General features: G+C 31.3%; 14 protein-coding genes across 14 annotated transcripts; 8 read left to right on the top strand and 6 right to left on the bottom strand.

Annotated features, from left to right (window-relative positions):
* Positions 1-2,463: 2,463 nt before the first annotated feature.
* Positions 2,464-3,924, top strand: CIN5 (Cin5p; the record flags this gene model as incomplete). Its single annotated transcript, XM_001643827.1, has 1 exon — positions 2,464-3,924. One exon carries the CDS (start codon positions 2,464-2,466, stop codon positions 3,922-3,924), a length of 1,461 nt encoding a protein of 486 aa, XP_001643877.1.
* A 1,062-nt stretch (positions 3,925-4,986) lies between these two features.
* Positions 4,987-5,166, bottom strand: SNM1 (Snm1p; the record flags this gene model as incomplete). The annotated part of the gene is made up of 1 exon (XM_001643826.1): positions 4,987-5,166. The coding sequence occupies one exon, from the start codon at positions 5,164-5,166 to the stop codon at positions 4,987-4,989; it is 180 nt and encodes a 59-aa protein (XP_001643876.1).
* Positions 5,167-5,753: 587 nt separating this feature from the next.
* On the bottom strand, positions 5,754-7,076 carry HST3 (NAD-dependent histone deacetylase HST3; the record flags this gene model as incomplete). Its single annotated transcript, XM_001643825.1, has 1 exon — positions 5,754-7,076. The coding sequence occupies one exon, from the start codon at positions 7,074-7,076 to the stop codon at positions 5,754-5,756; it is 1,323 nt and encodes a 440-aa protein (XP_001643875.1).
* Positions 7,077-8,362: 1,286 nt separating this feature from the next.
* Kpol_495p14 (uncharacterized protein) lies at positions 8,363-10,237 on the bottom strand (the record flags this gene model as incomplete). The annotated part of the gene is made up of 1 exon (XM_001643824.1): positions 8,363-10,237. One exon carries the CDS (start codon positions 10,235-10,237, stop codon positions 8,363-8,365), a length of 1,875 nt encoding a protein of 624 aa, XP_001643874.1.
* A 618-nt stretch (positions 10,238-10,855) lies between these two features.
* On the top strand, positions 10,856-11,497 carry Kpol_495p13 (uncharacterized protein; the record flags this gene model as incomplete). Its single annotated transcript, XM_001643823.1, has 1 exon — positions 10,856-11,497. One exon carries the CDS (start codon positions 10,856-10,858, stop codon positions 11,495-11,497), a length of 642 nt encoding a protein of 213 aa, XP_001643873.1.
* Positions 11,498-12,484: 987 nt separating this feature from the next.
* Kpol_495p12 (uncharacterized protein) lies at positions 12,485-14,599 on the top strand (the record flags this gene model as incomplete). Its single annotated transcript, XM_001643822.1, has 1 exon — positions 12,485-14,599. The coding sequence occupies one exon, from the start codon at positions 12,485-12,487 to the stop codon at positions 14,597-14,599; it is 2,115 nt and encodes a 704-aa protein (XP_001643872.1).
* A 774-nt stretch (positions 14,600-15,373) lies between these two features.
* On the top strand, positions 15,374-16,696 carry PRP3 (U4/U6-U5 snRNP complex subunit PRP3; the record flags this gene model as incomplete). The annotated part of the gene is made up of 1 exon (XM_001643821.1): positions 15,374-16,696. One exon carries the CDS (start codon positions 15,374-15,376, stop codon positions 16,694-16,696), a length of 1,323 nt encoding a protein of 440 aa, XP_001643871.1.
* Positions 16,697-16,999: 303 nt separating this feature from the next.
* HSP10 (Hsp10p) lies at positions 17,000-17,320 on the bottom strand (the record flags this gene model as incomplete). Its single annotated transcript, XM_001643820.1, has 1 exon — positions 17,000-17,320. The coding sequence occupies one exon, from the start codon at positions 17,318-17,320 to the stop codon at positions 17,000-17,002; it is 321 nt and encodes a 106-aa protein (XP_001643870.1).
* Positions 17,321-17,972: 652 nt separating this feature from the next.
* MCO10 (Mco10p) lies at positions 17,973-18,194 on the top strand (the record flags this gene model as incomplete). Its single annotated transcript, XM_001643819.1, has 1 exon — positions 17,973-18,194. One exon carries the CDS (start codon positions 17,973-17,975, stop codon positions 18,192-18,194), a length of 222 nt encoding a protein of 73 aa, XP_001643869.1.
* A 151-nt stretch (positions 18,195-18,345) lies between these two features.
* SFM1 (protein-arginine N-methyltransferase SFM1) lies at positions 18,346-19,071 on the bottom strand (the record flags this gene model as incomplete). Its single annotated transcript, XM_001643818.1, has 1 exon — positions 18,346-19,071. The coding sequence occupies one exon, from the start codon at positions 19,069-19,071 to the stop codon at positions 18,346-18,348; it is 726 nt and encodes a 241-aa protein (XP_001643868.1).
* Positions 19,072-20,392: 1,321 nt separating this feature from the next.
* Positions 20,393-20,797, top strand: NCB2 (negative cofactor 2 transcription regulator complex subunit NCB2; the record flags this gene model as incomplete). The annotated part of the gene is made up of 1 exon (XM_001643817.1): positions 20,393-20,797. The coding sequence occupies one exon, from the start codon at positions 20,393-20,395 to the stop codon at positions 20,795-20,797; it is 405 nt and encodes a 134-aa protein (XP_001643867.1).
* Positions 20,798-21,087: 290 nt separating this feature from the next.
* SMP3 (glycosylphosphatidylinositol-alpha 1,2 mannosyltransferase) lies at positions 21,088-22,614 on the top strand (the record flags this gene model as incomplete). The annotated part of the gene is made up of 1 exon (XM_001643816.1): positions 21,088-22,614. One exon carries the CDS (start codon positions 21,088-21,090, stop codon positions 22,612-22,614), a length of 1,527 nt encoding a protein of 508 aa, XP_001643866.1.
* Positions 22,615-22,917: 303 nt separating this feature from the next.
* On the top strand, positions 22,918-25,371 carry ELG1 (Elg1p; the record flags this gene model as incomplete). Its single annotated transcript, XM_001643815.1, has 1 exon — positions 22,918-25,371. One exon carries the CDS (start codon positions 22,918-22,920, stop codon positions 25,369-25,371), a length of 2,454 nt encoding a protein of 817 aa, XP_001643865.1.
* Positions 25,372-26,832: 1,461 nt separating this feature from the next.
* On the bottom strand, positions 26,833-27,369 carry Kpol_495p4 (Mg-dependent acid phosphatase; the record flags this gene model as incomplete). Its single annotated transcript, XM_001643814.1, has 1 exon — positions 26,833-27,369. The coding sequence occupies one exon, from the start codon at positions 27,367-27,369 to the stop codon at positions 26,833-26,835; it is 537 nt and encodes a 178-aa protein (XP_001643864.1).
* Between the last annotated feature and the right edge of the window lie 239 nt (positions 27,370-27,608).

Here is a 27,608-nt window from a genome sequence, read left to right as displayed (position 1 = left end):
TTTCTTGCTTAGAGGTTTTCTCTAGGTCGAATAATAAATAAAATAGCAAGAACAGTAATTATTAATTAGTTTTTTTAGTATATGTATGTATCTCTGAGTAGTACCGCTACAGTTCACAGTACTAATGTTATTTCATTTCATCGATTTTTTTTTTTTATAATTTTAACTTGGTTTCTCAATGATATTATCTATGTTGTTGTGAGATACTACAGGACAAGGTTTTTTCAATCTATGTATTTACAATTCTAAATTGTTGTGGTCTTTGTTTGTTGCTCTTGTGTTTGTTACTCTTGTTTATTCTTTCTTCTAGTGTCCTTCTTCACTCCAAGTTAGCTGATTTTTTCTGAGAAATTGTGTATTTGGGCTTTTAACTTAATTTTAACCAAACTGTTTAATGATAATTGTTTTGTTGAGTTCAAAATTGTAATATTTCTCTAGAAGGCTTCTATCTAAAAATGCAATTATCGTTATTTTCTTAGGAGAAAGAAAAAAAAACCCCAAACATAAACCCATCTCTTCAACCTTTCTGTAATCATCATTGAAGTGAAACTTATCGTATTGCCTGTCTCGATGGTCTTTCCATCTATCTCTTTCTCCCTTCTCTCCCTGTATATGTATTCATTTGTGTGGTACACTATGTTTAAGAATATTATAAAGACTTCTTTCTCTAGATAGTCTCTCTCTTTCTCTTTCTCTTCTGACTTAAATTTTCAGTGCAATGGTAAGACATTAAACTACAATGAAATGAAAAATTAAAGTAAATAAGAAGTTTTTGGTCAACTGTGTTAACTTGAAAGTGAATTGCGGTGTAGTCAGCATATTCCACAGGTTAATTCCAGAACACTTGATTAATTAATCATATACCTCTATCCGAATTTATAGTTCTTTAAGTAGCGTATAAATGACAGTTATTCATGCGTCCATTTTTATCAGGTTTTTGCATTTTACAATTACATTAATTATTACCATTACTATTATTATTGCTCTTATTGTTGTTATATATTTTTTTTATTTTCTGTAAGAGTTGTGATAGTGAAAGACCAAGAGATAGACAGACGCACAGACAGACAGACAGTCAGTCAGTCTTATAAAATCATTTCTTAATAGTAAAACAGTAATAGTAGCTAGAAAGATTGGTATAATACTAACTAATACAAATAGTTCATAAAATTTTTAAACAAGCTAAAACTAGCCGTAACGTTGTTTCTTATTCTCTTCCCCAATTGGGTCCCCAAACTTTCTTGTTCTTGACTACCAGAAGCATTTTCATTATCGATAGAATTTCTTCTTTATTTGGATACATTCGATTTAGCTTTTAACTACGAATAATTAGTACTGCAAATTATATTAATTTTAATTTTATTACTATTATTACTTTACTACTTGACTTCCCTAGATCTCTTCTCGCCAAACAGTGTTAAACATCTGAGTAACATAGATAAAACATTTGTTACAATGATAAGTCCTTAGCAAGTTTCTCTGTCTTTACCTTTGCAATAATACAACATGTACCCATACTCACTGGTCCTTCTTAATTATATATGTATATGTAGGATTTCCCATTCGAAATGATGTTAATTGATGTTAATTATAATTGATTTTAATCTACTGCCTATTTGACAAGTTTAATTTACAACAATTCTGATATCTTAAGTAAATTCGTTAATTGATTTGAACGTAATAGTACGTCTTGTAGCAGCACTGCTTGTACTAATGCTATTATTGGTACAAGTATCTTATACCCTCCATACATGCTTACTTTTTTGTTTTCACTTAGAGATAGAGGTAAAATTCAATAATTATCTTAAATGGAAAAGTACCTCTGTTTAAAAAGAAATTAGGTTTTGGTAAATTCTCATACTACTAATGAGACATAATTTCTTTACAGTTTCCTATAACTTTTCTATTCGTTCCTCTTTAAATTGTTTACATAAAATTTAAATCGTTTTTTCTATCAGAATTATATATTTTCTTATCTTTCGTTATTAGTATATATTATTTAGTATAATTCTTAATCATAAAACTTTAAAAACTTACTAAGTCAATTGAATAAAGTTTATACTTTGACTAGCATTTTAAATTTTGGAAAAAAGAATTATATATTATTATTTTTTTGGAATAATTCTATATAGTTCTTTTTAATTTTTATTACTTCTACTGTTATTATTTTTAAATTATTTTATTTCATTCTGATTTAATTTAGCTTAATACAATTCGAATCAATTTAATCTATCATCTATATTAAATATCAAATCGTAGTCATAGTTTTAATTATATTTTAAAAATCTAATATTAATATTAATATTAATATTAATATTAAAATTTATATTATAGTTTACTCCATAGATATACATTTAGAAAGTTTGATTAACGAATGAACCTGAAACTTACCGAAGAATCTTCTGTAAATATATAGGTAATTGTTTATACTTCATATGGTTCGTCACAATTAAAGATCATGAAATGACAGCAGATCAAAACAATAACGAAACTAATAATAATACTACTGAAAATAATATCAACAATAATACAACTAATGATTCAATGGGAAATGTTGTATATCCTTCAAATTCAGTGACGTCAATAAGATCACAATTTTATCCTTTGCCAAAGATGTCCTCACCGTCACCTATAAGTAACAATACTAATAGTAATACTACTACTACTACTAATAATTATAATAATAATAATAATAATAGTCATAATATCTCTGATACACATACAATAAATATTAATACTAACAACAATAATACTGTCATGGACAATAGTATTAATGCCAACGCTAATGGTAATACTGATAGCACCCATATTAACACTACTACTAATAATACTAATAATACTAATACCAATACTACTAATAATAATACTGATAATCATAATAATAATACTAACAGTAATACTATTAGTAATACTAATGTTCAAAGAACTAATACTAGCATCAATTTGAATACCAGTAATTCAAGTAATAATTATATATCTAATGAATCTAATAATACCACTGGCATTATTTACAATACCAGTAGTTATACAGCATTGCCATATTTAAGTACTGCAGGTCCGGCCAATATGCATCCAAATACATCAGCTAGTGCATCTTCAACTACTACATCCACTCCAGTCATTGGTAAATCTCATAATTTTAATATTCTTAATAAAAATAATTCAGAAGCCAAGAGTGCCAATATTGTCAACGTCTCAAATAATGACGCGATTCTACATCAAGGTCAAAATAGTAGTGCCAATAACGCAAAAATTAACTCAGGTTACTCTTCTTCAGGTCAAATGATTCAGTTGCCAGATAAAGTAGTTAACCAACCCCAGCAACAGGTACAACCTCTTCCTCATAGACCAAACATTGCGATGCCAGCACCATATTATTATCGTGGTTCACAACCTTTGCATCAGGTAAATTATTACCAACCACTTCAACCACATTTTCAACCCGTCCCACAACAAGAAATGATAGCTCAATCTCAGCAAGAAATGATAGCTCAATCTCAGCAAGAATTGATAGCTCAATCTCAGCAAGAATTGATAGCTCAATCTCAGCAAGAAATGATGGTAACACCTCAGCAACAACAAATGACCTCTCAATTAAAATTCCAAGCAATGCAGCATTATCAACAACATCAACACAATCCAAGTTTTGGACAAGATCTGATGGCACATAATGATGGAGAGTCAGTAAATGAGAAAGGTGAATTAATTGGGAAATCTGGAAAGCCTTTAAGGAATACTAAAAGAGCAGCTCAGAATAGAAACGCACAGAAGGCATTTAGACAAAGAAAGGAAAAGTACATCAAAGACTTAGAATTTAAAGCTAAAGATTATGACAAATTAGCCATTGAGAATAAAATGTTAAAAGAAAAGGTGGAAGAATTACGAAAAATGATCAAGAGCCTTCAAGAAAAAAATGTCAAATGAATTGATTTCTAATTAATGAATAAAAAATTATAATGATAATTAAATTAAAAAGTAAGAAATGCATATAACCCAAAAGTTTCATATCAAATACAATAATAATTAATAGAAAATGAATGAATTTATTAGCATTGATATTATTATACAGATAACTCAAATTATAACATTATTTGAACTTAAAAAAATAGATTAGCTATGCTATTAATTCTATTTTTTAAGAAACATCAACCATAATAAATAATACCAAGAATAACAATGAGAACGATATTTTGTCAATATTTTGTCAATATGAGCATGTGGTCATTGAAAAATTTCTAAACTGTCAATGGATATGACTAGCTTAGTTGCTGTCTGACTACGTAGACTAAAATGATAAGTATTAAGATTAATAAGTCTTATTAAGAGAAAAATATAATAAAGAACTGTGTCTTTTCCTTAATCCGATTGGTTCCATTTCATTTACTGTCGCCTTATTTAATTTTAATTATAAACTGTGTGTGACAAACTAAACAAAAAAAAATAAAATATAAAGATGTCAAATAGCTCTCACACTTAGTAAAAGACTTATAAAGGAACCTGAAGTAGGTATTTGGAACTTGACTAAAAACACATATTGTTATTAAGTATAATCGATTTATATAGATAGTATAGATCCAAAAATTAGACATTTTGTAAATTAATGAATATTAACTCTGCATAAAACTTTCTAAACTTAGTGATGAGCTTGAGTTTGATTTTTTTTGTTTCTCTATATTTTTTTTATTTAACATGTTTGATAAAGAATTTTGTTTACGCTTTTTCTTTCTTTCTTTCGAATTATTATTGTTATAATTACTTCCATTATCCTTATTTTTAGCATTTTTATTCGGCCATTCAGCTATAAATGTGTTTTGGATATTTTCAATTTTATTAATTTGATCTTGTTCTGTTTTCTTATTAATAGAATATTTAAAACTTGAATTTTTACTGGCATTTAAAACATTGAATTTTATTTCACCTTCACTAACATTTCCATATTGACATTAATATGGGAAATTGAAAGATACACCCCTACCGCAAAATTTTTCATTTTGATGCAGTTATATTTGTTGGCAACACAACTTCATACCTTTTACAAGAATTATAAAAATTCTTTAAGTATACTCCAGATAGTTCAGGTATACCTAAATGTGGCACCATATGAACCAAATCATACTTTTTTCGTATTTGTCTATCTCTAAATTTTTCAAATTGATCTCTATTCATATTTTTTCTCAGAGTATCATAACTATTAGAAATCTAAAGACACACTATACAACTACAAATTACTAGATGATAAACAGCAACTCCTCTTATGAGTCGAATAATTAAATTTTTAACTAACGAACTAGTCAATTAATTAATTACTTGTAATATTATTATTATATAATAATAAAAATGAATTATGTAAATAGTAAATGATTTGTACTGTATATCTCAATGCAGAACATGCAGAATCCCTTGGAAACAAAAGGATACCTTACTAATCGGCGTATTATCAATATTTCACCTCTTTCAAGTGATGAATTCAATCGATAATCCTTTACATTCAGGTATTCTTATTTGCTTTAAAGTGTATTTAATTTCGAAAAATCATCTCATTTCTTCAAGAATGTAAAATTTCAATCTTTTTTTTCTTTATTTGCCTGAAGCGTAGGTAAAGAAACGGAGAGGAGTGAGGGTAAATTCGATAACGGTAATTAATATATAAAATGGCTGACGACGATGAGAATAGGTGTCAATGAGAATGATGATAATGAAGATGCAATTGATTAGAATTAGAAATTATTATAATGCTGTAGTTCATATTTTTTTCATGAAGAAGATGTTTTGAATTTTTTATTAGATATTTGATCATCTTCATTTATTAATTTTCTTTTAATTTGGTTCATATCTTCATCTAAAAGAGTTAAAGTGTGATCATCTTTACCAGTCGGTGTTGTTGGTGGAGTTTTCATTATACTTGATAAAGAGTGTTGTTGTTCCAGCAATTTCTTTTGTTTTCTTAATTCACTTGCTTCTCTTTTTAGCTGTCTTAATTTATCTATTTGTTCTTGTGTTTTGAAAAAATCTGGTATTTCTTTCTCTAAATATGAAACCCATGAATCACAGTCACTGCAAATCTGATAATCTATTGTCCCTGCCCATGCAGAATCCGCGAGTATTGTTTTGTTAATCAAAATAACCACACCTCCACGTTCATGAACTTGCTTGCTCATGTGTTTAACGAGTTTCTTAACACCATCAACTTTTAAACTTGTGCCCATAATAATTAAAAAATCAGGCTTACCCTTTGCAATATCATGACTTAATCCTTGTGCAATAAACTCCCCCGTTGGGTGATTCTCACCATAAAGTACAATATTAGGTCTTAAAAATCCCACTGAATCTATAGATCTTTTACCTTCTTGTAATCTCTTAAAATTTTTTTCTTCACAACTTGGACAACATGGCAGTTCACCTCTTCTAAATGATCTTGCACGAAATCGATTCCATTCAAATATTGTAAAACATTTTGTGCAAGCTAAGGTGTTTAAATCCCCATGAAGTTGAACAACGTTTAAATTTTTCCAAATTGAAGAAAATCCATTTGATCTTCTATTTTCATCATCTCTTGACATGATTAGACCTAGAGTTTCTTCAAGACCATCGATATTTTGAGTGTAACAACGTAACAGTTTATTTCTATTTTTCAAATGTGCAATGAATCTGTGTGTCTTTGTAGGTTTAGCCATTTGAACACTTGAATATAACTTTTCCATAAATGTAGCAAAGACTGAAATCTTAAGCTCATCTCTAAACAAAGAAATATCAAACATTTCTTGGCCTGACCTTATGGTCAATTCAGGAAATTGATTCTTAACTAAATCGTATAACCCATTAGATGATCTAAAATCAGGAATACCAGCATTACATGAAATACCAGCACCAGTGAGCACCGCAATTTTACGAGACCTATTTAACAATTTTGTAACGTTCGATAGAGTCTCATCACTAGAGTCTAATTGTGGGAAAGTCATTACCCTTTCAGTTTGTAGGTCTGCTCTTTGACTATAACTAAATGAAGGAGATCTACTCACTGTAGGGGAGGGAATATCAACCTCTCTAACTTCACGTTTGATCGGCACAGATTTCATATCGTAATAACAATTATTCTTCTTATCTTAAATGCACCCTGGTATATTTGGTTCTATGGTAAACTGGCTTAATTTTGATGAATTGGCACTCTCTTTCTATAAATATCTCCTTAGGAAGTAGTAAAAAAAAAATCGAAAAAAAATTCAAAATTCAAAATTAAATATTTTTCCTAATTTACTTGTATCAAAAACACATAAACTACCTTGACCTCGGAACTACTGAACTTCAAATCCTAACAGTATATCTTAGTGAAACAATCAACCTCTTGTAACTTCAATACCCTTAGTCCTGTCTTCCCTATAGAATCGACAACTAAAAATTTTCAAAATTATTGAAAAATATATTACCCAAATCCTTATATACCATTCAATTCCGAACGGTAATTCACAAATACTAAAAACCAATAACGAATATCAAAAACTTTAATTAAAAGATCATATACTTCACCCATCAACTTCAACTTAAAACATCTTTACTTCAATTGAGACGTTCTTTGCTAAAAGGTGAAATTTCTTGATAAATTTCACCTTTTAGCATCTTTTGCGTATTTATTGATGTTTTTCCGTATTGGGTAATATAACTAGAAATTACGTATGTAGGAGAAGGCAAGATGGGATTCAATACAGATGACAGACGACAGACATCTGAATTGAAAGTTGTGACATGAGTTTTGGACAGGATGGAGATTGTTTAGTGTTCTTGAATGTGTGTTTGTTGGTAGTGAGTGAGTTAATGGGTGGGTGGTATGGAAACTGGAAAATTGTTCGATGAACTGGGACTGAATTTGGATTACAAGCGATTTTATTAGATGTAGTTACGAAATAAAGAAGAGGAGCGTTTGATCCAACAGAATAGCATTGTCTTATAAATATAACTGGAGATATGCATGCTTGCATGCATTTACATAGAATTACATATTTGTTTGATAGCATTTTTTAGTTTAATTTTTTTTAATTTGTTTTTTAGGTGAGATGTATGATTCTTCAATACCAGGAAAAATCAATAACCAAATCCAAAAATGATATCAATGGGGGGAGTAAAAAAACACGAATAAAGGTAACAACGGAACATAATCAAACGAATATATATATATAACATTGAAGACAGAGAAAAACGACAGGAATAGAATACAACGTATAATAGAGGGAGTAAACAGAAAACGTTTTTTTTTTTTTGATTCTTTTATATTTTTAAATTCATGTTTGTAAAATTATCTTTGTATTACTGACATGGCTGTATTTTGAGAAATAAAACTGTGTGGCCAACCACTTTGGTCCAGAACTATTCAGCCTCTGCTGTTTACGGCAAGTTCCATAATCAACCTTGTCGCTAGACGTAAAAATGGGTATGCCGAATAGGCTCCCATTTCTTCATCGGAAATAGTGCTGTGTTGTAGAAGAGATCCATCACTGTATTCCCAACCATCAAATTTAAAATCTACCAAATAGTTATTAGTTTCTATTTGGAAAAGTTGGACAATCATCTTCATTACATCAGGCACATGTTCCAAATTAGTCACAGAACAACAGTCATACTTCCATCTCACCTTAATAGTCCACAATTCTTCTTCCGAAGGTTTTGCCCATTCTGCTCCTAATGTTTGTAATGCAGCATAGATTTCACTCATTACATCCAATGGATACGATCTTGATCTTATACCAAAATGCCACTTGGTTCTTGATTTTTTAGAAGGTGCACTTGGGGCATTTGATGGCGATACCAATCCTTGTGATATGACATTTGCTCTATGGATTTGAGGCAATGAAGTTGGAAGAATTGCAACCGTAGAGTCAGGAGTATTTTCCTCATCAGAAAATGTTCTAGGTAAATAGGTCCTTTGCTGATTGTCATCTTCTTTGATGAACCGATGTTTGGAAGAACTAATATAGATCGGTCTTTGAGAATCAGGATAACCTAGTGGATTATTAGATTTCTCCAGTTTTTCTTTCTTATTCATCATTTGAAATGAAGGTGGCGATTGTGCCAAAAATGTATCCAATTCATTACTCTTGGTCTTATCACATTGTAAATCTCTTATCAAGTTTTGGTTTTCTTTGATCAACAAATACGCCTCTTTAATTTCGTTATGACTTGGATTATCAGTTGATTTAGATTTAAGAGCCTCATGAATTTCTTCCTTTTCGTAATTCATAGTTTGAGATAAAATTGTTACTGCTTCATCGTCAATAGGTTCGTCATTGTCAATCTTACACTCTTTCTTTGGCTCATCCTCTTGTTTAGCGGTTTCATGAGATAACAAATAGGTAGGCAAATCTACTTTGAACCATTCATCTTGCATAATTTCACTAATGCTAATTCTGTTAATTGGGTTTACAATCAACATTTTTTTAATCAAACTAGCTGCTCCATCTGATAAGAAATTTGGCAATGTATAAATACCATTACTGATATTCTTGAATAGAATTGGAATGCTCTCGTCATCAAAAGGCAGACGACGACATAACATGACGTACAGGATAACACCACAAGACCAAACGTCAACTTCAGGACCTGCATAAAGTTTACCGCTAATAACTTCGGGGGCAGCATAATTTGGAGAACCACAAGAAGTCTTTAAGAAATTACCATCAGTCATAATGTTAGATAAACCGAAATCCGTAATCTTCACATTGTAATGCTCATCTAATAACAAATTTTCAGGTTTTAAATCTCTGTGAACAATCATATGTCTATGACAATAGTCTACTGCACTGATGATTTGTTGAAAGAATTTACGAGCTTCATTTTCACTCATCTTATCCCTTTGAACAATATAATCAAATAACTCATGGTGAGCATACTCGATAATCATAATGATCTCGTCTTTGGATTTGATCACATCGTATAGTCTAATGATATGAGGATGTCTCAGCAATCTAAGATATGCAATTTCTCTTTCTATTCTACCTTGCATATCACTTTTAGACAAAACCTTCCTATTAATAATCTTCAAAGCTACTTTCTGACCAGTAGTCACATGAAACGCCAACTTAACTTTACCAAATGAACCTTCACCTAAGGTCTTGACAATCTGATAGTTACCTATCCTTGACCCATCTGATAAAGCACGGCGACTGTGGTGTCGATGGTGATTATGGGACTTATGGGACCCACTACCATTACTGCTAGTACGACTAGTATGATGTTCTTCAGCACCCATTATTTGCTTCGAAAAATAAGATCAAAAAAAGGGACTATAATCTATAAACCAGATTAATAAACAACAGTCACAACAGCAAAATCAAAATAACTTACACCAACAATTACCAAATCAATTCAAGTACCTTTCCCCTCAAAACTTGAGTCCTCTCTTGGATTTATCTTCTTTTTATTTCTATTTTTTAACCTGTCTTTAATCCAGACAACTTAAAAAGTATCAGTATTACTGAAATAAACACTTGATTCCAACTAAAAACTGTATCAAGTATTACTTCCCATACACTATTAACCAAGAATGAAACCAACATAACCAAACTTAAACTAACTTATCTCTTAAAAGTAACTTAACTTTAATCAAAACCTTTTCAGTTTACGGCCAAACCTTTTTTTTTTTCTCCCCCCAATCCTTTAAGTTCTCGAACCTTTCTTTCCTTATGGGATATCCATGATTTCGAAATACAGTTTCGAAAGGATTAGTCTATATAAAAGGATGTTTAATTGGATTGGTTGTTGTTGGTTTGTTGGTCGACTGATATTCTAGACGATGAAGTTGGTCAATTTATGTAAGTTAGCTTAGAGATAAGTTGAAAAAAGAAGGGATAAATCAGGATTAATTGCCATGTCAAGCAGTGTTGTTCAATCTAAGATTGCTAAATTTAGTAGGGAACGTAAGTTTGCTATCGAAGATTTGTTATGTTATTATGGTAAGGTTAGCATTACTGATAAGGTTCTGAGGGCTCGATTGAGCGATTTCGATTTGAAATCTTTTACTATACGTTTCCATCACGTTGAGTTAGAGTCTGATGTCGATAAGATCATTGCGTTTGAGCCACCTTTAAACGAGGTTAATGAATTTGATGAGCGTATTAATGAGATGATCAAGATCGCAGCCAAGGCTAGAGGTCTGTCGGAGATTCAAGTTACTGAAACAGTCTACCCTACCAATTTATTGGAATATGCGATCATTGGTGGTGTAATGTTACCACCGTTGTGTTATCTGTATCGTCCCTTATTATATTTTCTTCCATTGCCATCAATTATCAAGAAAACGTTAGATAACGATAGATTGTTATTTATCATTACAGTTTTGGCGTTTTTCACTCATATAATCGAGAGTTTAGTGTTGTTGAGACCAAAATTGATTTATTACCGTGTCCCAATCGACCATGCAATTGAATGGTACTTCCTCGGTCTGTTAGAAGGTTATGCACCTGTGAAAAGATTAGAGGCATTGGCTCAAAAGATCCAAAAGCAAAAATGATATAACATGCTCAACCCAATCCATCCTGTATTGTTATACCACAACAACCATTTGGTGTCACTCTTGGGTGATTATTAAAATTATCACACATCAGGAGACCCTCCTCGTCCCCCACCCAACGAATATATATATATATATATTATATATAGTTGTACATACGACATGTATACCCTTATAGAACACGATCAACAACGACAACTGTCAGTGTCAGTGACACTGACACTGACACTGACACCACCTGCAACTGAATGGTTCTTACCATCCAATAACAAACAGTAGTGACGATTCGAACTGAAATGACCAACCCACCAGTTTAATTGGACATATTTCACCCACTCGCCTAAAAAACCACCGTACAAACCAACCATCTTTTCCATAATTTCGAAATCGAAAAAAGTCGAACTGAATGAACACTTTAAAGAAACCCACCAACGTCAATTGGTTAAGAACGTTGTCAATGGTAACAACGTTGACGTTTAAAGGTTTCTGTTCTGTTCTGTTCTGTTCTGTTCTGTTCTGTTCTGTTCTGATAAGTTGGGATCATTGCTTTAATGTATATATACCTCTACCTTCCTTGTTGCTGCTGTTGTTAGTTTACCATCACAGATATACATTCGAAATTCGTTCTTCCTTTTTTGATAAGATCACTATTAGTCGTTCGAACTATATCGAAAAGGTTTTGAGATATTTTGGTTAGTTTTAAAGTTTGTGAAGTACAAATACGTATATCCTAGGTTACTTTGGCACCAGAGAGGTATTACGATCATTTGCTCTTTTCAGATATTGATTGGTTGGTTCAAGTTAACTTCTTTTTTTCTTCTTCTGTCTGTGCTATTTAAGGAAAGGGAACTGATTTTTTGTTTCAATATAAGATAGATAGAAAGAGAGATATACTCTTCTTCAACTGTAAAATTATCGATCGGGACATACTAGGGTTAGACTGGACCAAGTTTGAAGTGAGTTGAATTCAATTTAGAACGGGGAAAAATGTCAGTGACAGTCCAGGAACAGGATAAAGTCTTAAGGAACTTGTATCGAAGACTGAAATTGTATGCTAGTGACGACGATGTTAATGAAAATTCTCATCTCGTTGTTAAGCCAAAACTAAAACCTTCTGTTTCATTTAATACCGTTCCTTCCTATGCTGGACGTTCCATCTTAGACGATAATCAAGAATTTGAAGGGGTCCATTTCCCAACCGATTATTCAATGGAAGAATTTTATGATAATGAAAGTGGTTATGCTACCGAATGTAATCAAGATTATTTTAATAAAAATCATTATATGGTGGATTCTGCTTCTCATAGGAAAAGGGGAAGTTCCCCTCCTCCTACCCCTGGTGGGAAATTATCAGCAAGTTCATTATCCCAAATGTTTAAAATTGCAGAAAATGGTAAAATCGTTAGAGTAGATTATCCAAGTAGACCTTCGATATCAAATGACGCTGTTATAGTCACTAGAGTTCAAGGTAATTGGGAAAAACTATGGAGTGAAAGGAAACATCAAATCGAGGAGAGAATACTTAATAAAAGAAAATATTTTAGTAAACCTGATGAGTTATTTCCAGAACAAAAATTTGTACCAATAATTAGCGATGATCTAATACCAAAGACTAGAGAACAAAGAAAAAAGGATAAAATCTTACAATTAAAAGTTGGTTATTCAAATTCTCCAAGAACATTGGTTTGTCATATCAGCGGGAGACGTCATACCTGGGTGGCTTTGGATTGGATGCTAAGAGAATTATCAGTCGATTTGGATCACATTGTAGTCATTACCAACTTACCTAGACTTCGTACTGATAAAGTAAGAAGCAGATCCAGAGAAAAATCATCAAGTCGTTCAGTCTCAGAATCGAAATCAAGATCTTGCAGCAGATGTCCTGACGCTGAGTGTGAAGATCTCAAAGATGAGGACTATGATATTTTCTCAAAGAGTAGTACAGAAAATAATGAATGGTGTAGTGGTTATGATAAACAGCATATCGAATTAGAAATTAAAAATATATTCAACTATATTAGAAAAATTACACCTCCTGAAAAAATTTTAAAAATTACTGTTGAATTACTTGTCGCAAAGACTTCCAAAATGTTTTGTGATATTGTAAACGTTTATACACCCGATTTCTTCGTTTCGAGTACATTGAGATGGAGCCAAACTGATAATTTGGTGGTTTGGAAATCTAAAAAGATCACCGACTCTCTATGTACGTGTTATCCGATCCCTGTATTTGTTGTCCCAGCGGAAAGAATGTATCATTTTGAAACTAATCTTCAGAACGAATTTGCAATTGGTAACATGGATAAATTGGCTAAACATTTGAAAGTCTCGAGTGCCAGCACAAGTACTGAAGAATTAGACGAAGATGATATTGAAACTGTATTAACTGCCAACGATGAAGTTAAATCAGTGTCACTAGGACAAAGATTGAAAGATTTAGCTCATGAAAATAGGACTCAGATGATGGACAGATTGACAGCTTTAATTTCAGGTAAAACTGCAGATGATACTAGTTCCAGCATATTGGAAAACAAATTTAATATTATTTTCAAAGAATCATTAAAATTTGCAGAAGAAATCAATAAATTAAAATGCGAAGATGAATCAGATACGGAATTTGAACAATTGAAAAGAGTTATCACAGGAGGTGCAGTCAGACCAGTTGTCTCCTCCAAAAAATCCATGTTAGATGTTGTTGATACGACAAATAAGAAAGCACACCATCATCACCATCATCATCATAAAGATCGCGAAATAGAACTCTCTAGGACTAACTCATCACAGATCAAGTTTGCAAGTAGCGTGAAAGTCGGTGATGGAAATGAAGCTCTAGGAAATTTAGGTGTATGCCGTACAATGTCTAATGTTGTGGAGAAGAGCCCCTCATCACCTACATCTGGTCTTTCTTTACGCCCTACAATGTCATATAGTATATCTTCGTCAACTAATAATGAGCCAATCAAAAAATGTACTAAAAAAGATAAAAACAATTTACGCAAAACCAAAAGTGCAAATAACGTCGAACCAGTGAAGTCAAACGATTCCTCATCTTCCACTGGTAAGAAAAAAGGTGGATTCTTCTCATTCTTCAAAAGAGGTTAAGCCATACTTCTTCTATTTATCATTGATCAACCAATTGGTTAACCAATTGATTAATCTATTTCAATTCTGAATTTTGCATGCCACCTTCTATGAGTAAATGTGAATGTATTATAGAAGAACATTTTATTTAAAATAATTTTAACGACTGCATTACCCTTATTTATTCTATACTTATATATAGCCCAAAAATATCCATTCCATTTACATTAATATAAGACTAACAATGTTTATATTCGATCACAATTTAGAATCTTGGTTATTTTTACTTTTACTGTCACAGAAGCAGAAGTTTATTCCTGATTTTATAAAACCGTTTGACATTGTTCGTAATCTGAAGTGATTACTGACAAGCTTGATAAAGGTTAAGGAAAATGAAGTGATCATCTTTAAAGATAATTTCAATAATTGTAGCAACTATAAAGAAACGAACCAAGTACTCTTATATAGATGTAGAGTAGTACTTGAAAACCTGGAAACAGACACCATTGTTGTCGTCTCCTTCCAGGAATAATTCAATTTTTGATAGCGAGATATTATGGATAACACTACAAGTATCACCAAGGGAGGGTAATCACTTCATCTTGGTACTGAAAATATCAAAATTCAATAACTTCAACACACATCTTGCTAAATTGACAAGGATGAGATGAGATGAGATACAAGAAGAGTCTCTATAATAAAAGGTAATTGTTTGATTAGTGTCTGAAAGACGTAGTATATTCTAGTGTAGAGTGCAATATTTTAATCATTTCATCTATACAGCCGGTTTTGAAGATGTCTGATAATTCTAAGCGGTCTAATAGAAAAGGTAAAGGGTTAGCGACAGAGACCAATCCATTGCTGTTATCGTCAAATTTAAATTTAGTGAAGGAACAACATAGGAATGTCAATCCATATCTGAGTACAAATAATCAGAGTCCTAATTCAAGTTATAGGAAAGTACATGAGAGATATCGGAAAGGTTTGAAGTTTTTTCAGAAAGGTGAGATTAGTGCTAAATATGAATTAGAGAGGAAAGTTAAAGCAGATGAGGAAGCCAGACAGCAAGAAGAAGATGAGAGAAAGAGGATAAAGGAGGAGGAAGAACAAGAAATACTTAAAGTTAAAGTTGCAAATGGAGAATTGCCCGATTTCAGTACTGGGGAAAATAAGTACTTGAAAGATTTGACAAACATCCCAACTGTGGAATGGTGGGATAAACCATACTTGGATGACAGACTAGAAATATTCGATAAATATAGAGTACCGTGTAGAGAAGGGGATAACACTGATGAGGAAGAAGAAGAGGATGAAGATTTTGATGAAAATATGAAACCTTCAATACGGTATGTTTTACATCCAATTCCAATTAAAGTCGATGAAGTCGTACCAGTATCGAAAGTCTATTTAACAAAGACAGAGATCAAGAAGGCACGTAGGAACAGAAGAAAGATTGAAAGAGAAGAACTGGAGACTAAAATAAAACTAGGAGTACTGCCTAAACCTGCTCCCAAGGTAAAGCTAGCTAATATGATGAGCGTTTATGAAAATAATCAGAATATTACAGATCCAACCTCTTGGGAAAAAACTGTAAGGAACCAAGTCGAAGAGAGGAAGAGGAAACATGAAGATATGAATCTTCAAAGGCATGAAGAAGCAATGAAATTGAAAAAGTCAAAGATGCAAGAAGTTTCTAATGTGGATAACACTAAAGGTAATAATTTTTGTAAAGTGTATTGGTTCAAGAGCATGAGTAATCCAAAGATTCGATTCAAAATAAACACAAATGGGAAACAACTTGATTTGAAAGGATTTTGTATAAGGATAGGAAATGAAGGTCCTGGATTGATAGTGTCTTCAGGTGATGAGAAATCGATCAAGTTTTTTGACAAGTTGATTACGAGAAGAATAAAATGGGATGAATCATATAAGGATAAAATACAGGACAAAGAAATTACAATCGAGGGAAACAACGCTATAAAGTTATGGGAAGGTAATATGAACAATGATAAATTTCGTAGGTTTTTCATGAAAGTATGTGAAAATGCTGATCAATTCAAGAAAACTTTGGAAGAATTTGATTGTGAATATTTATACAGTATGTTTTACAACCATTGAATAATGAATGGACGGATAAAATAATATTCATTTGAAATTTAAAATATTTATTATTATATTCCTCAATCATATATAATATATAAACGTCGATACATTTATAGAAATTGGCAAATGCATGAACAAATCAATATATTAAGGGATGTGATACAATTCGGGAATTTGGGATATATACATGTATTGTGTATTTGCAGTTTGTATTAGGAAATCAAACAAAATAAAAAGCTAAACTGGAGGGTCAAACAAATTGACCCAAATCAAATTGTTTGTTTGTTTGTTTTTTTGCTTATTCTCTTCTTGAAATCCTTAAGCATCGTTGATCTTTGCCAAGATTTCAGAATCTCTGAACAAGATAACTTCTTCATCACCACTCAATTTAATAGCAGAACCACCAAATTGTGGAATCAAAACTTGATCACCAACCTTTACTTGAGGAGTGACTTTGTTACCATTAGAATCAGTGAAACCTGGACCAACAGCCAAGACCTGAGCTTGGTTCAACTTTTCAACATTTTTTTCAGGTAAATACAAACCTGAAGCAGTCTTTGCTTGAGCTTTGACTCTTTGAACCAATACACGGTCCATTAAAGGAACAATAGACTTGGCAGATTTCAAAATAGTAGACATAATTAAGTAATAGAGAAATAAAAAGCACTAGACGTTACGTGACTTGACCTGTAGTATTTGATAGTCCCCAAAATGAATAGATAATTAGATAGATACAATCTCCAATCAGTAGTGAAAAAAGTTTTGAAGTTTCTTGGTTTTTAAAGGTCAAGTTTCCCACTTTCTAATGTCAACTTAAAGGCTTTTTCCGGAAGTCGCAAGAATATATGGAAAATGGAAACATCAAGAGACTGGTCAGTTGTGATGGTAAGACGACTACGTGTGTCATGATTGGACCAGAGGGTATATCGATATAAATTGATCAGTTAAGGTGTGATTTTAATGAAACAAGAGTAGTTTATCAGTACAATTGATTTCTTTATGTTAGAACAAAGCTCAATTAATAAGGAACACTGTATTTTATTTTTGGATTGACCAATTAATTGATGGATTGATTGACTAATTAATGGATTGATTCATATAAACGTCGCTTCTCACGTTCTTATTGGACTGATTCAATGGATTCCAGATTCGTCTATTAGCAAGGCTTCGATACTAATAGCAACTATAAGATCAAGGCTTCTTATTCAATTACATAAATATGTATATCTGTATCTGTCTAGATATATATGTAAATATAGATAATTCTTATTTCTAATCAAGGTAAGAAACAATGGGTGGTGCAGTTTATAGAATATTTGGGAAACAGGTCCAATCGCATTATTTAGCTATTGGGACCTTAGGGAGTTTAGCAGCAGTTGGTGTTGCAATGAGTGTTGGTAAAAAAACAGATACCAAACCAATGGCCAACACTAGTGATTCGAACTCGAGTAATGGTGATATCGATGTAGAGGCAATGATTTCAAAGTATTTGAAAGATGAGGATAAAGAGTGAACATTATAAATTTCACTTGATTCAATTAAGTTCAATTATATTATATTATATTATATATTCTAAATAAAATATATAGATGACATTTCAATACATGTATGTACGTTTGGATTTATGTTTATGTTTGTGTGTTCCTCTTGTTTTGGTTTAAAGATTACAATAAATCGTCAAGACTTTGTTCTGAATCCTTTTTAATCAACTCTAACATACCCTTTGGCAGGATAGGTTTACCTTCAGCATCTAAAACGTATCTAAATGGCATTTCAGTAGCTTCTTTTTTACTGAACCTGAATTCTGGGTAATCGATGAACTTGATGGATTCCAACGGTTTACCAGATTCAATAATCAATTGAGTAGTTCTAATTGCAGTATCAGTAGTCATTTGTTTATCACCTAATCTTCTACCTGAAACTAAATCAGGATACAATTCTTTAATTTCTTTAGTTCTGTCTCTTGGAGGGTGATCACCTAAGATACCACCAAAGATAAAGAATTCGAATTTGTTTGTATCTTCAGGAACTAAATCAGTGGTAGCATGAGGGTCTAAAAGACAACAATTACCATTGCCCATTGGTGGTAGATTTGGGAAAGAATTATGCAAATTTTTCAAATCATCACAACTCCATTGTAAACCCAAATCCAATAGCAATTGAGGAATATCACTAGTTGTTGTACCCTTTGGTAAAGAAGACAAGATTAACTTATCAGAGCCAATATCTCTTAAAATTTGTGCATATTCTAAAGTAACCCATTCACTGAACCCTTGTTCCATATGCTCGATGATATAAATCATAATGTACAAATAATAAACTATAACCCTATTGCGATGGAATCCAACTTCGTCGTATTGTTTCTCAATTTCACATAATATATGTATCATTCGATGTGTACTGTCTTAAAATCATTAACCACTTCTTACAAGTTCAGCTCATCGCATCGATTTCAATAATGGTTATTATTGCTGGATTCTCTGATAAATTTTCCATTATGGGTGGGGGGGGGACAACCCGACGACAGTGACTGTAATGAATAAAAAACAGTATGTGACAAGACCAAACGAGAGAAGAGTATTTAATGATAAAACAAGAGTGGAGTGAAAGTATGATTTTATCAATTATACCTTTGTGATTTAAGTTGAAATCAATTATCCATCTTGGATTGATTGGTTAGTCCATTTATGAAGAGAGTCCAAAACTTTCGGTTTGTTCAAATAGGTATTACTTACAATAGACGTGTATGTATGTTAAATTCGAAAGAGTATGTGTTGAATGGTTACCCAAGTGTTAACTGGATTAGAAATAATTTAAAAGGTTTGCAAAAGTATATGTATTAAGCTATTAGTAAAGCAATTGAATGTACAAGTACAAGACATGTGTGTTACTAAAGGAGAATAGTGTTCTGAGATGGGAACGGGGACAATTGAATTTCCAACAGATATAAATAGGGGAAACACAGTAATGTAAGCAATCTGCTTATCTTATAACTAGCAGGCCCTATTAATCCCTTAATAACTGTTCTTGCCATGCCAAATTGGTTCAGTCTGAAACAAGCATGAAGTTCTATACCTAACCTATTGCTAACTATAAGAAAGCAAGCAAGCAAGCACCAGTAAAGGTTACCCTACCGTCCTGTTGCTGAAACTAGTTCGTACACACTGATCTTCAATTCCCACGTGACACTTACCACACGTGACCACTGCCCCCTCGCCCTCGCCCTCCGCTGCCTCCTCCGCTGTTTCCCCTTCAAGGGAACAAAATTTTCGAATTCGAACTGAAAAATTTCAGAGCCAACGGTAACGAACGACCGAACATGTTTTTTTTAAAAGATATATAAACAAACAACAATGACGATAATGACAACGATGGCCTTGATGCCAAATGGCGATGCCAATGGGACACACATACTTATATATAATATTTATACTTGGTCTTTGGAATTGTGGTTGATCCTTAACTTGGAATTCATCTATCATCGAAGGAAAAATTTAAAATTGAATGTGTTAGTATTTGAGTTTCTACTTGAATTCATTCAATTAATAACTGGAATCGAGAAAAAATATTATTTGTAAAAAAAAATACACGTTCCTTCTTCTCCCTCCCATCTCACCCAAAGATAACAGGTATCAAGACAAAGTAAGCCACAGGGAATACACACCTAAATATATATACAAATAGAGATTGATAGATAGATTGACCGTTGCAATGGCTGGCGAAATGGAAGACGTGACGTTGCCAAGAGCTACTGTTCAAAAAATTATCTCTGAAATATTGGATCCAGAATTTAGTTTCAGTAAAGAAGCTAGAGACATGCTGATTAAGAGTGGGATTGAATTCATTATGATGTTGTCTTCAATGGCTTCGGAAATGGCAGAAAACGAAGCTAAGAAAACAATCGCTTCTGAACATGTCATACAAGCTTTACAAGAATTGGAATTCAACGAATTCGTACCTTTTTTACAAAAAATATTGGTAGAATTTAAAGGTTCTCAAAAAGTTAAAGAACGTAGAGATTCAAAATTTAAAAATTCAGGTTTGTCAGAAGAAGAACTACTACGACAACAAGAAGAACTATTCAGACAATCTCGTTCAAAGTTAAACCAAAAATAATAATCCTTACATCCCATCTATTTGCATATATATACACTTAGTATAATATATAGTATAATATATCATATTATACTATATTATTTCATATAATTATATCTATATATCTATATATAATTTAATTTATATTTAAATTAAAAGTATAATTAATTGTTCTAAAACAATGCATATATATATATATTCTTCCGATTTAGAAAATGTACTCAGACCTATTTAACCATCTCTTTCATGAATTGAAGGTCTAAAGAAAACTATCGTAGCTTTGCAGCTAATCACTAACCAAGGAACACATAATGTCGTGGTGGTTATGTTCAATAGCTCTAATCCATGTGTTTTCTCATTCTTATATACATCCTGATGAGCATTTCCAAAGTTTAGAAATCATATCTCATCTATTGCAATCTACAACGGGTTTTACACCATGGGAATTCAATTCGTATCCCCCTTCGAGAAGTATGATTCCATTGTACATGTTATATGTACCATTGTTCAAAATTTCCAATTTATTAAGCATTTCAAATCCTTTTTTTATCTTATATTCAATACGGTTCATACTTATTTTATCCTATCTCATAATCTTAAATTATTGTTTACCAGTATTATTACCAGATAAAGCGAAATCTAGAATTGCAAAATGGCTTGTATTGACTTCATATGTTACTTGGTCTTTCCAATGTCATACTTTTTCAAATTCAGTTGAAACTTGTCTATTACTATTAGTATTATCAATATATTCAAGAATTTTGCAAAATAATTCAGGAAAAAACTATACAAATTCAATTATTGTAGGGTTCTTTATCACAATCTCAATATTCAATAGAATTACATTCCCTGCCTTTATATTGTTCCCTTCATTGACGTTGTTAAGGAAATTTTATATAAACAATTGGTTACCTTTATTGTCATTGTTATCTTCAATTACCGTCACTTCAATAATTTTAATATGCATAGATACACAGGTATTCCAATCAAATGAATTGGTAATTGCCCCATGGAATAATCTAATTTATAACTTGAATGTCGATAACTTGGCATTACATGGTTTGCATCCAAGATATACCCATATGTTGATAAACTTACCTCAATTACTAGGGCCATTGATAATTCCATTTGTTTTTGTAATTCTTTCATCTTTAACTTTGATTCTAACTGATATTAATGTAGGTTCATTAACCTCTGGGTTACTATTCCTTTCTATTTTGAAACATCAAGAATTAAGGTTTTTAGTACCATTGTTTCCAATTGCTTGTATAGCGGTTACAGAATCAAGACCTAAACTACTTCAAGTTAAATGGTTCAAATATCTATGGATTGCATTTAATTTGGTGCTGTTAGTGATCCTTGGTTGGTTTCATCAATCTGGGGTATTAAACGTTATAAATTACTTATACAAGAATAATGAAACTACAAATTTTGGTGTCAATATTTGGTGGAAAACTTACACACCACCTACTTGGATGTACTCGTCAACAGAATTGATATATTCTACTGTAACAATGGAAAATGGCATAGAAATCTTAGAAACCGATTATCAACGAACTACAAATCATGTAATTGATTTAAAGGGGAGCGATGTTTCATTGTTAAATAGCACAATATCATCATTTTTACAGAATATTGGTACAGTTCAAATTATTTGTCCAAATTCGATGAAGAACACATTACTATCTCTAAATTCCGAGTCACAGATATATCAGTATGATCAAATTTACAATGATTTTACTCATTTAGATTTAGATCATTTTAACAGCCAAGATCTAAATAGCTATCTTCCTGGGATACATATATATAACGTATCGTATTCACATCGTGATCAATAATTATCAACATTTATATAAGACGCATAGTTTTTATAATTGATGGTTTATGTAGTAATATCATCTCATCTCATTTTATCTTATTATAGCCATTTTGGTATCTTTACGTGTTTCGCGTCTTTTCTTCATCTTTAGAGTTTAAAACTATAAATCAACTATATATGACAAAATATATATATTATATATTTAATGTAATTAAAATTAGTTCAGGAACAGAGGTAAAGAAAGGTTTGGTGGTTATTAAGCGGTATTCATACTAACCACAGTTGGTTGATAGTTACGTCCTTGAAGGTTATAGTTGTCCTGATGAAGAAAGCTGTGAACTTGAGGGAGCTTTTAAATGGTAATACTAAAAAGCCTTCCAATGACAATGAAGGTGTCGAGGATCAAACCGTAAGTTTTATAGATGATTCGGAAATCACTTCAAATGATTCGATCAATATATCTTTAGAACAATCCTCTCCTTTAATTAAATCAAGTCAAGTTTCTCCAGTTCTACACGGCGAGAACTTACAATCAATGAAAGACTTTTTAATGAATAAAAAGAATAATAATGAGAATAAAAAACAAGACAAGGACAAAAACATTGAAGTCATTTTATTGGAACCTGAAGATGGACCTGAAGTAGATGTGATGGACATTGACAATGAATCTGACAACAGTAGTCTTCAAAATTTGACAAACCCTAAAAGGTTAGCTGATCCGCCGATGTATAAAAAAACAAAGCTTACTGACATATTGGCAGGACCTAAAAAGGCTATCAGCATATCAGACAAAGTCCAACCAGTAAATATTAAAAATAACTCAACTTCAAATAATTCAACTTCAAATAATTCAACTTCAAATAATTCAACTTCAAATAATTCAATGAAAAAGTTATCATCAGCTCAAATTTTCTTGATGAATAATAGAAATTCATCTAGCTCAAAGGATAAAAGTAAAATCGAATTATTAGAAACACCATTACCTCTAATTCAACTAACCATACCTGATAACGATTTTGATAATGGATTGAACGATGATATTATACTGCCACTGTGTAGAATTCCACAGAAAGTAAAACCCACATTTTTATTTCAAGAGAATGATTATAAATCAATTAATCAATCTACCCAGGAAACGAGCTTCAAACAAGTAGAAAAAGTCGAAATATTAGAATCACCATTAGAAGATACTGCTATTTATAATAAAATACACACCATTTGGCCAGATTTTTTTAAACCCCAATTATTAAAAGAGGTTTTACTTGAACCAAAAATAAAATCTGATATCCAAAGTTGGTTAGCAAAGGCTTTCGAAATGCTTAAAAAGAATACCACAAGAAATAAACTATCAAAAACGCAAAAATCAGAAGATAAAGATCTGGCTAACTTCATTGTATTCGATGATTTATTGGACGATAATCCTAATGAAGTGGAAGAATTTGTCCCATTAATGATATTGCATGGAAACGCTGTTGGTAAAAATACTTTATTAAAAATAATAATGGATTCTCTGAATGGTCAAATATATGAAGTAAATACTTCAACTAACAGGGCAAAAAAAGATATCCTTGATACGCTATTAGAATTTTCAACAAGTCACTATGTCAAAGCAAAAGGTTCAAAAGGGTTGATACTCTTAGATGATGTTGATGTCCTATTCAAAGAGCATGATAAATTTTTCTGGCAGGGTATAGAAAAGCTCCTAAAATATTCACGAAGACCGGTCGTTTTAACATGTAGGGATCTAGACTTCATTCCCACCAATTTAATAGATATAGCTATGGAAGAAAATAGTTGCTTCCAGTTGAAAAGAGTTTCTCACAATACAGTAGTTAAAACATTAGAGCGACTTGGTCTAAAAGTTGGATTCTCGATTAATAACTCTGTCCTTGAATCGATAGTAAGGAAAAACAAAAACGACATCAGGAAGTGTCTAATGGATTTACAATTTTATTTGGTATCTCCAGCTTCCTATTATCTAGAAAATCAAAAAATTGATAATGACGCTGAAGCAGCTAATAACTTAGTTTATTTTTCAGATAGAAGTGATCTTTCATCAATTTCCGACGTTCTTGAATCCACAATACGATTTAAATCTGCAATCAAGGAAGGATTTGATAATACTTTAATGACATCTGATGCAATATATTTGAATAAGAATTCAATTGATGATCAGCAAAAATGGAAAAATGATTATATGATTGATTATAGAGTTCATTTAAAAGATGACATAAAAACCGAATTAAAGGACTTCGAATTAAATATTGGAGGATATTTAAATAAATACTTGAGCATAAAAAATAAGAAACTAGTTACTAAGAATTGTCCTAGTAATAAGTTTAAAAGCATTTTGACATCAACTGTCTCATTTTTGAATACAAGACGTGCATTTACTAGTAGAAATTTTGAAACCACAACAAGAAGGACAAGAAATTCAAATTTGAAGAAAATGCAAGATATTCTTGTTGGATTCAATCCAGAAAACAACCCACCAAGTTTTAATGACACAACAAATCTGGATTTTTCATTATCAACTAAGAAAAATATATCAACATATACCAACCCATACGTGTTGTCTATTGCAACTAGTGAGGAAAAATCTAGATTGTATAATAGACAGTTGTTCGTAAATGCTATTGCAGGTTTTCCAGAAAGCAGATATTCTGAGATATATAATAAAATAGTATTGGAAGGGCATTTTAAACAAAACTTTTTTGAAGCTGATCCAAAGATCGTAATAAAAAGCTGGGGTGACAGCCTTATAAATAAACAATGATAGACTTGCATACTAGTGTACGTATTCTGTATACCAATCAAATTCACATATATAAAAAACTGGATTTTTAAATAAAATATTCTACTGCATTGAATTCAAATTTTTATCTGGTGTATAGTATGGTGTCACCAACTTTACTTGTTAATAATCTACTAATATCATTGTAAGAGAACAATGCATTTAATTTTTTAATTTGATAACAGTCCTATATATAAGATCCTTAAACTATAGATACGATAAATGAATAGAAACCATAAACAGATAGATGTTAGTTATTTGCTTGATACTTTTTCATTATCGTATACTTCATTTTTCAAATATACATTGACTATTACAGTCTGGATAATTTCGTCCTCTTTACTACTATGACAATTAGTTTTCTTGTATTAAATTAATTTAATGGAATATTATCACTAAATAATAAAATGGTATTTATTTTAGTAATTTTGCATTATTTTATTTTCGATATTGCCTTTAGAAATATTACTGTCACACAAAGTGATAATTATAAAAACCTCATAGTATTGAACTGAGGTTTGAATGGCAAATGAAGCTTATTTCCATTAGGACAAATTTCTGATTAAATAATTTAAATATCAAGAAACTATATGTTATAATTAGTTTAGCCCTCATGAAGATTGGACTCATTATCCTTGATGAAATTTTTTGTGCCTGTCATTGATATATATTGAAGCTAATTTTATGAAGTATTAATTATATAATAACTAATTCCATTCTGAAGATGTCAGAATTTGATTTTCTAGACTGTTTCGTTCTATGTTTCATATACATATTTCTAACTTTTAAAACTGAAATGTTTAATCAATATTAGCGAAATTGCATCTATAAGAGTGTCTGGCCAGAGATTTATCTATACTAACGAATTAATATAATCATGCAAAAAAGACTAAAAATATTCCAATCGATTATAAAGATTACTGACATTGTTCAACAATTCTATTTATTATCTAATTGTATATTTATATTTCTGGTAGAAGTCAATCATCAAATGATGGTTGAACTTAACAGTTTGTTGAAGGTCGATAAATCCTATCAACCTCAATCTCCCAGCGCAACTCAACTGGGTTTAATCTAAAATTATTTAATAATGGTTAATATTGAATATTAATTTATTATTGGCCTAAAATAATGAAGTAGAGAAATTGTTTTGTGAAGAATTGTTATATATATTTAACATAAATTCTATACTATTATAAGAATGTATATATATGATTTATTTTTAATTAATAGTTGATTTGTGTTTTTATTTTCATTATCATAGTAAGTATCTTTAAAACTCATTAACAGCTGATGACAGTAAAGAAAGGTAATAAGTCGGTTCAAGAATTTAAAAATTTTCTTTTAATTGTTCATAATACTTCGAAGGTCCTTTAGTTCATAAGATGCGTCATAAAATATTTTTAATATCATTGTTCATAATACAAATCTTTAAAGTATAATCTACAATTTTGCATTCAAATATGATTGGTACAATTCCCAAGTGGTACCAATTTTTGGATCACTGACATAAACAAATGTTACACCATGATGTTCAACATCTCTATTTCTACTTTCATCGTCGAATAAACAAATATCCAATGTTTTCAAATTTTCATGTCCATATAAACCCTTAACTGCATCACGCAAATGACCTACTTTTCTTCTTTCCCCCATTCCAAAAAAATCAATAAGGCTGATTAAAGGTATAACTTCACCATCATGTTCTACCATAAATAATCCCAGCATTTCTTTTGCAATCTCAGGTGCCCAAGTTCTTGATGCAGAAACAATTTTTGAACCATTTAATTTTAAATCTGATAAAATTTTTGGAACATCTTGATAAAAACCTATCTCATAACCACAACTGTCCACTAGCTTGTGAACCTCACCGTTTGAGTTCTTTACTTGTTTAAATGGAGGACTGATATGGGTATCACAGTAACATGGCCAAACAGTGTAATCTAAATCGAAAGCAGCAATATCAGGATATGAAGACATCTTTATAAGTATATATTATCCAATATATACTCAATTTGAACTTGAAATGATTGGTGTAATCCTTCTTAAATTATATGATATACCTTACACTTTTCAAAGGACATTATTATCAAGATCTTGATCTATATCTTGTAATTTTTCAATATCTTTTGATTCGGTTTTGAGATGGGTTCTCCGATGACATAATTAATTAATAATGATGGTTGATTTAAACATATATAATTAATGGCATTTGAATG

The sequence above is a fragment of the Vanderwaltozyma polyspora genome, genomic scaffold (assembly GCF_000150035.1).
Source record: "Vanderwaltozyma polyspora DSM 70294 KpolScaffold495 genomic scaffold, whole genome shotgun sequence".
NCBI lineage: Eukaryota > Fungi > Ascomycota > Saccharomycetes > Saccharomycetales > Saccharomycetaceae > Vanderwaltozyma > Vanderwaltozyma polyspora.
This window is presented reverse-complemented; position numbering and strand designations above follow the sequence as displayed.